This window comes from Haliotis rufescens, unplaced genomic scaffold (assembly GCF_023055435.1).
Source record: "Haliotis rufescens isolate VD_foot unplaced genomic scaffold, xgHalRufe1.0.p SCAF_15, whole genome shotgun sequence".
Taxonomy (NCBI): Eukaryota; Metazoa; Mollusca; class Gastropoda; order Lepetellida; family Haliotidae; genus Haliotis; species Haliotis rufescens.
The window spans coordinates 17,633,765-17,642,683 of NW_025963835.1; the positions used below are offsets into that span (position 1 = coordinate 17,633,765).

At 43.1% G+C, this 8,919-nt stretch overlaps 1 protein-coding gene across 1 annotated transcript; it reads left to right on the top strand.

Annotated features, from left to right (window-relative positions):
- Positions 1-4,462: 4,462 nt before the first annotated feature.
- On the top strand, positions 4,463-5,841 carry LOC124138672 (4-hydroxy-2-oxoglutarate aldolase, mitochondrial-like). Its single transcript, XM_046505434.2, has one exon. It carries the CDS (start codon positions 4,751-4,753, stop codon positions 5,711-5,713), a length of 963 nt encoding a protein of 320 aa, XP_046361390.2. The 5' UTR covers positions 4,463-4,750; the 3' UTR covers positions 5,714-5,841.
- Positions 5,842-8,919: the final 3,078 nt, after the last annotated feature.

An 8,919-nucleotide genomic window follows, 5' to 3' on the forward strand; every position in this document is an offset into this window, starting at 1 on the left:
TATGCCACTGGTTTGCATATTGTTGTGGACCCTTTAAGACCACTGACATAACATATTCCAAAAATGATCAGGTGAGCTACAAACAGGCTGTACATTGATTTTGTTGGTTTGTTTAATGCCGCAGTCACTTCAGCTTTATGACGGCGGTCAGTATATAATCAAGCCTGGACCAGACAATCCAGTGACATCATGAGCATCAATCTATGTAATTGGAATACAATAACATGCATCATGTCAGGAGCTAGACTAACATCTAGTCTCTGAAATGAACATATCGTACATTAAAAAAACAGTTGTTCAGTTATCTTAATAAAAATATAATAAAAAGGAGCCCAGTGACTCTCTTCATTTTCGGGTCTGCAGTGATCTAGACTTGCCAAACATTATAGACTTGCATGGGCTGTATTTGATATATATTTGTATCAGGGTCTGTAAGACAGACTAGTCAGGAGCCTGATTATCCGATCCTGTTTGTCACCTCTTCCGACAGGCATGGGTTGCTGAAGATCAAATCAAACCCTGATCTTCACAGGTAATGTACTTTGAACAGCGTCATATCTCACACAACTTTATGGACAAAGTACATGTAAAATTAGGTCATGAGATTTGACTGCAGTGGGCATATGCATCACATGATATGAAACTGTTATCTGTCCGGAAGTACCTGTATCTGCTGAAGCTGCTGTATGCAAGTGGGCATGTAAACTGAACCTGATAAGAATAAACAATGACGAAGGGCATCCTTGATGCAGGTGTGCAACAGATTACCCAGCTTCATCTTACTCAAGTTAATGTACAGAAATACCCATGAAGATCCGGGGTAGAATAGGTCTTCAGCAGCCCATGCTTTTCGTAAAAGGCGACTATGCTTGTCGTAAAAGGCGACTATGCTTGTCGTAAGAGGCGACTAATGGGATCGGGTGGTCAGGCTCACTGACTTGGTTGATGCATGTCATCGTATCCCTATTGCTTGGATCGATGCTCATGATGTCAATCACTGGATTGTCTGGTCCAGACTCGATTATTTACAGACCGCCGTCATATAGCTGGAATATTGCTGAGCGCGGCGTTAAACAGCAAACAAATTCTGCCAGATTACCTTCGTGATTTAGCAGCAGAGTTGCAGAGAATATGGCAAGCCATTCCACAAGCCTCCCATGCCCATTAGATAAACTGCGGCGATGCACTGCTGTTATCGCTGCTCACGGTGGGCGTACCCTTATTGAGTTCACGACATTGTTGCTTGATCACCGCCACGCATTTGGACTCGTAACGTCATTGTCATGGACATTAAACATGCTGTTCTGTCGTCTTCGTATGATCTCAAAATCCACCTATTAAGGTTTGCATGGGAACTTTTCATTGTTGTTATATTTTCAAACTTAGAAATAATTTTAACAATGCACAGTTTCATTTTGTGGCTGGTATATACTAATATACTGTTTAAATGTTTGTTGTTTTAGATCGCACTTGGCAATATCCAAGATTTATGACGGAGGAGTGTAAATAATCTCTTCTGGAAGAGCCAAACCAATTTTGAGCAAAGTTCGGTGTCGTCAGGATGCGATGACACAAAAAAACGAAAGTTTCGGAGCTTGACCACCCGATCCATTTGGTCGCTAGGTACCATTAGCATAGTTTCCCGTGGACCTTCTCTAACCCTGGACCGCGGTGAACGTATAGGTAGCATGGGTACCATAATTTCCTCAAAACCTTAGAGAAGTTAATTCCATCTGAGCAAAGACTGCGAATAGTGGTTTTTTTTAGAATCACATTGCGTTATCTGAAAGATCGGAGCTATACGTCCTGTTCGGCTTTTACTGTCCGAGTTCTACCAGTCGTTACCTAGCAACGATTTCGCATCTTATCATTACATTTTTTTAGTTTTCTAATTTAAAAGCTTATCCCGTTTGCATTATTATCATCGCCATACAATTTTAGTTTGTGAAGTCATGTGAGGTGAGGTGAAATTGGGTTTAACGTCGCGTCCAAGATTATTGCACTTATATAGCGACGTGCATGCACGTGTATGTGTGTGGCTGCTTGTACTAGTCCGGACTGATGCCGATTTATAGTGCTAGCCCACTGAGATACCATGCCGCAGTTTAACATGAATACCCCACTCAGACACAGTATACTGACTCCGAGCCGACCAGTCCTTGTTTTAGCCCCTTAATGCCGAGCGCCAGACAGGGTAACAACAAGTACAATCTTTTAACGTCTTTTTGTATGACGCGGCCCGGGATCGAACCCTGGACCTTCCGCTCTCCGGGCGGACGCTCTACCACAAGACCACGGAGGCGGTGTGAAGTCATGTAGATACGCCACCTTAAAGAATGTAATCGTCATCATCATCATCATCAACAACAACATCATCATCACCGTCGCAGAATAACTACTGCCATTGTCATCAGCGGTAAAATCATTAGCACAGCTCAGCGTCCACTGTCGTTACAGTCATCATCATTACCATCAATCATCATTAGCGTCCCTGGCTTCTCATTATCTTCACATCTGCAGAGCCGTAGTCAGCTCATCATCATCATCATCATCATCATCATCATCAGCCTTCTCCCTCTGTTCCAGAAAACATCTCACATGACGCTGCATGATTATTGCTAGCATCATGCCAGAAAATCGTTATATCATCATCATCAGTGTGTTTTTTGTCTCTGTGATGTAAAACAACGTTTTTAATCTGGCATGCAAATTGCGTTTCGTGCCAGAATGATATTTACTTCGGTTACTTTGACGTACATTTATGTGAAACAGGCGGGAAAATGTCACTTAGACTAACGCTTAGTTTCTGAAAATAGACACTTGATAGAAATTATTAACTCCATATAAATTTAAAAAGCGCCCCAGTGAGATGGAAGATGCAGAACAGAAAATCTAGACTTGCTTAATATAGGGCTTTTGCATTCAGGGACTGTGAGACGGACTAGCTGGTACTTAGAGGTAACGTTTATGAGAACTGGTCTAGCGAGATATGATCCTCGTGCTTTCAGTAACAACCACATGAGTCAAAACTATGGAGCACTATGTCACTCAGGTCCAAGAGAATAATTTAAAAACTTAATCTAAACCAAGTCTAGATTTCCTCAGCTCTTGTCTCATCCTGAAAATAAGTATGTTCTGGACTCCATTTGGATTTTACTTTTTATTTTCAACTCGTACCACGTGTGAGTCTCGTCAGGCCATAACTGAATAACGGACATGATTATTCATAACATGTCCGTTATTCAGTTATGGCCTGATGGCCGAGTTAAAAGCACTAGCCAATTAAAACTGTGTTCAATCTTACTCCACTTATCACCATAATGTGCCTGAGAGTTAGAACTTTACTGTGCTTCTCTCTCTCTCTCTCTCTCTCTCTCTCTCTCTCTCTCTCTCTCTGAGATCCAGAACCCCACTCAGACATATACCCAGACAGGGTAACAACAAATACCCTTTTAACGCCTTTAGGGGTGACGCGACCGGGGATCGAACCATCGGCCTTCCTCTCTCTGGGGAGACACTTTTTAGTGACTATCCACTAGACCACAGATACAGTCTTTTATCTGTGACCACCTGCTGAAACATCAGAGTTCTCGTACTATCGTTTCTCCAGGTATCAGTGACCCGTGAAGAACCTAGGTAGAGTAGGTCTTCAGCAACCCATACTTACCGTAAAAGACGACTATGCTTGTCGTAAGTGGCGACTAACGGGATCGGGTGGTCAGGCTCGCTGACTTGGTTGATGCATGTCATCGATCCCAATTTAGTGGATCGATGCTCATGACATTCATCACTGGATTGTCTTGTCCAGACTCGATTATTTGCAGACCGCTGATAGCTGGAATATTGCCGAGTGCGGCGTTAAACAACAAACAAATAACCAATCAACCAGGTATCAGAAGTAATTTATTAAAATTACACCAAAGACATATGTGGAGTTTGGGAGTATATGAACAAAGGGTGGCCTAACTTATTTCCAATTGTATCCATTCAGTAAACAACATTCTCGAGAAATGGAAATTATCAGTTTTTGTAACAATAAGACATCTATTATAATATCGATGACGATATTTAAGGATAACAAAAAGGTTAATATTAAGCATAAATACCGGCGTCAGTGTGCAGTAATATTTTGATCAGTGGAGTTGTGGAATAGAGGTAATAATACAAAACCTTAACATGATAAACATGATGTACGACATGGAAAGAGGAGTTGGGCTTGGCTCCGTCATCATTACTGAAGGCATTGTTCTATTGATAACTGCTCGAGAATATATCTGCTGATGCCGCTCTTTTTACATTTCGCCTTTTAGAAAAACCCAGTATTATTTTAACTTATGTGCGCGATCGGTGGCAAAATTGTTCTTAGACCTACGATTTAAAATATCGAGTAGCTTCTAATTATTTACACACAAAAAACCAACCAATTATGGGTAAGCTTTATGCCCGGGTCACAGCTAGGTCACGAGGTCGACCACGTGGTTTTCAGCTCTGCATGTGCAATTTGCGTGAGAGATAGATCGAGCTTAACTATATGTCAAGTCATGTAGGTCACGACCGTCTGACGCTACATGCAAAATTCTAATGACAAGGCGAAGTGATTATAGGTCAGTTGCACCTGTCTTGAATTTGAAAGTGGGACGTGTATTACCAGGCTTTGGGGGATCAAGACGCGGAACACTTGACAGGTGCTGACAGCAAACGCCATATAGTGATCTACTGACGGATTAATCTGTTCATATCTACAGCAACTATGAATACGGTATCCAGGCTAGTTCGTGCGATGCTGCCCTCGGCTAAGGCACGCTTGTACAGTTCCACATCGACTATGGACATCAGCGGAATTTTCCCACCTATCCCAACCCCTTTCAACGCAGACGAGACAATCGCATGGGATAAACTTAAATCGAATATCGAGAAATGGAACAAGATTCCCCTGCGTGGGTATGTCGTTCAAGGATCTACCGGGGAGTATACATTTCTCACCCCCGAGGAGAGACTTGAGATGGTAAGACGCGTGAAAGACATGGCTGGTCCGGGGAAAATGGTGATAGCTGGTTCAGGCTGCGAGTCGACGCGTGACACGGTCAATATGACCCGGGAAATGTCGTCTGCTGGAGCAGAGGCTGTTTTAGTCGTGACACCGTCCTACTACAAAGGCCGAATGACCTCGAACGCTTTCATCCAACACTACACTCGCGTAGCAGACGACAGTCCCGTTCCGGTGATTCTGTACAGCGTTCCTGCAAATACGGGCTTCGATCTACCCTTTGATGCCATTATCAAGCTAGCCAAACATCCAAATGTCATTGGCATGAAAGACAGTGGGGGTGACGTCGCAAGAATTGGCAATTTGGTGTACAAGACTGCCGAGGATGAGTTTCAGGTTATGTCTGGGTCTGCAGGTTTTCTGTACCCTGCTTTTTCAGTAGGGAGTGTCGGAGGTGTGTGTGCCCTGGCTAACGTACTGGGTGGCGAATTGTGTCAACTTGAGCGGCTTTTCAAGGAAGGGAAGGCGAACGAAGCGAAGCAACTCCAGCACAGGCTGATAGAGGTCAATGCCGCTATAACGAAGGTGTACGGTATAGCGGGGTTGAAGAAATCCATGGAATGGTTCGGGTTTTATGGTGGGCCTACACGATCCCCTCTTCAGCCGTTAACACAGTCCGAAGAAAAGGCCATGAGAGACACTTTCGCTAGTGCTGGCTTTTTGTGAGGGTCGAACTTCACGTTTGTAACTTAATCAGAAGGCTTATGTTGTGTTGACTGGTCTATTAATCAAGTGAACTTTAACCATGAACCTGAAGATATATTTGTTTATAGATTACAAATGCTTTCTATCTTGGTGACATTTTTATTTTTCCTCGTCTAGACCTTCGACTTGCATTAGACAGTCTCGGTGGTCTAGTCGAGTGAGTGAGTGAGTTTGGTTTAACGCTGCTTTTAACATTATTCCAGTTATATCGCGGCGTGTCAGCTTAATGTGGAAAGTCCGGAGGGATGCAGGCCTCAGAAGTTTACCACTTCGGTGAAACCCACGAGCACGGGTATGGTGCTGACAAACCTAGAAATATAATCGGGGCGAACCGGGATTCGAACCCACAACCATAGGTTTCTGGCGTACCTAAGGGACGCAACTCTGCACAGCGAATCGCAGCGCCTTAGACGACTGGGCCATCCGTGCCCCTGGTCTAGTGAAGGTCAGTGGTCGGACCCCCTGGTCGCGTCATACAAAATAGATGGTACTAGTTGTTGCCCTGCCAGATGATCGACACTACGGGGATAGAACAAGGACTGGTCGGCTCGGTGTCGGTATACTGTGTCTGAGTGGGTATTAATGTTAAGGCGATTATGTTTGTTTTAAGAGGCGACTAACGGGATCGGGTGGTCAGGCTCGCTGACTTGGTTGATACATGTCATCGTATCTCAATTGCGTGGATCGATGCTCATGATCACTAGATTGTCTGGTCCAGACCCGATTATTTTCAGACCGCAGTCATATAGCTGGAATATTTCTGAGTGCGGCGTTGAACAACAAACAAACAATCAATTAATGTTAAACTGTGGCATGGTATCTCTCTGAGCGTGCACTATGAAACAGGCTTTAGTCCGGACTGGTACACGCGCACGCACACGCACACACACACACACACACACACACACACACGCTGTTTGAGTGCAATAATCTTGAATTTCGCGTTAAACCCTTTTTCACCTCGCCTCAAAACGAACAAAGTAATATTGTAAGAAATCAAAAAGGAGTCATGCCTAAGTCTTTGTATCGAACACGACTATAGCTGACAGGGATAGGACTCTATTTCAGTGTGTTTTAGAGCAACATTTAAATACTGCGTCACGTGCCTGTATCATCGGGGACACATTGTCACGAAATGTCGACATATAGTAAGCTGTAGTCTATATGCATCAGGTGTATATGCAGGTCAGTAGTTGACAACACGCTGGCGTAACACGATGACGCATGATCAAACGACCCGCGGTTAGAATAGGTCTTCAGCAAGCCATACTTGTCTTAAGAGGCGACTAACGGGATTGGGTGGTCAGGATCGCTGACTTGGTTGATGCATGTCATCGTATCCCAACTGCGTAGATCGATGCTCATGATGTCACTCACTGGATTGTCTGGTCCAGAATCGATTATTTACAGACCACCGTCATATAGCTGGAATATTGCCGAGTGCGGCGTTAAACAACAAACAAATAACCAATGGATCCGTCTCCAAGTTCTCAGATTCCAGTTGTGTCGCACAATACACCATGCTAAAAGAGCAGCTTTGTGGTGATCTCTCAACAAGGGACGCTTTGTGACTCGTCCAGCCCTCAATCCTGCTGCTTTCTGGCGGTTCCTGGCGGTTCTGGTGCTGAAACGACGATTGGGCAACCACAGCTGTTTCAGACGAGTAATTGTTAAAAGGGGTTCAGGGCGTATGAGACGAAGACCAATGGCATTACAAGACATTCCTGCGTTATGCATGCCTATTATTTGCCAACTTGTGGCGTTTGATAATCGCCTTCGTGCCATGGTCACACAATGTCATGGAATAACTGTTTAAAACCGAACTTAAGAAAGCAATTTTAACGTTTGGATACACTGCTTTTAGAGATACTCGAGGGTAGCATGCTGCACGGGCATACCATGCGTGGCACGTGTGCTTTCGTCACGCATGACTGGTTACATCATCTCGAGAAAACATAATTCGAGTTATCCGAGGTTCGACACAACCTAAAATTGAACTTGGGATACATTTACCGATTGACATGAATAAGTAACACAAAACATACGACAAACAAACAACGAAAAATGAAATGAATGTTCAACATTATTTTTATTGTTGATCACTACTTGAACCATGATGACTGATGAGTCGAGGGGCGGGGTCGACTTATCAGAGTAAATGTCTGCTGGAAGTACATGTTTGGGACCAGAAAATGATTTCGAAACAACCGTATTTCGACACATCAGAGGTTAGATAATGATGAATAAAGAAGGAATACGCAGGGATCAAGTTGTGTTTGACTGTGTGTTCAGGGGTAGCTTTCAGGTTAAACCCGACAGTTACACGGGTGGTCGTGGTCTCCATAGAGTGTTGTTTTAGGTCACATCAGATTAGAGATCAGATCACACATCCTTAACGCAAGAATTACCAGGAACCAGTATCGGTAAGAAGAAAGGGCTCGCTATGTGTGTCTGTGTGTCTGTAATGGCAATGGGGCCAGTTTTTCATTTGTTCAGTAGTAGAAGATTTATAGATTTCTCGACTGCTTGGCAGTAAAATTGCTCCAATATGGATGTATGGTTCGGAATAATGGGGTATTAATTATCATGTCACATTTGAAGAGATACAAGTATTATATTTTAAACGTTTTCTTGGTGTGGGTAAATTTGCAGCAAAAAAAAAGCTATTTTTGGGTGAAGCTGGGGTCATTGTGTGTGTTTATAGATACGCAAGTAAGGATAACTAAGTACTGGATTCAGCTTTTGAGAATGAATGTACGTCGATACCCCGTCCAAAGTTATGTTATGCTTAAAGAATTAGATGAGAAAACTAGAATGTGAGACAAATGTTATTTAATAGCTGTTGTGCGTATGTGTGGTTATACCAAGATGTTGGTGATGAGAACGTGTTTTTGTCTACATTTAGAAGACTCTAAGCACATATTTATTTCCAAACATGGTACCACAGTTTAGAGTGTTCTACCATTTTAGTGAATGATGCTAATATAACATCCCTTATGCAACCTGAATTATATGTATACTGTAAACTACGTTTGTAACGAAAACGCTTATAACGAACTGACTCATATAACGAACTTTTTTTTTTTTGTCCAGACTATTTGCTGTAGTTATGCTGTATATATGCTTATAACGAACTACGGTTATAACGAACTAAAATTAGTGGTCCC

Bases quoted from the DNA above. Each gene is read 5' to 3' on its own strand.
- LOC124138672 (XM_046505434.2), top strand. From the start codon at position 4,751: ATGAATACGGTATCCAGGCTAGTTCGTGCGATGCTGCCCTCGGCTAAG.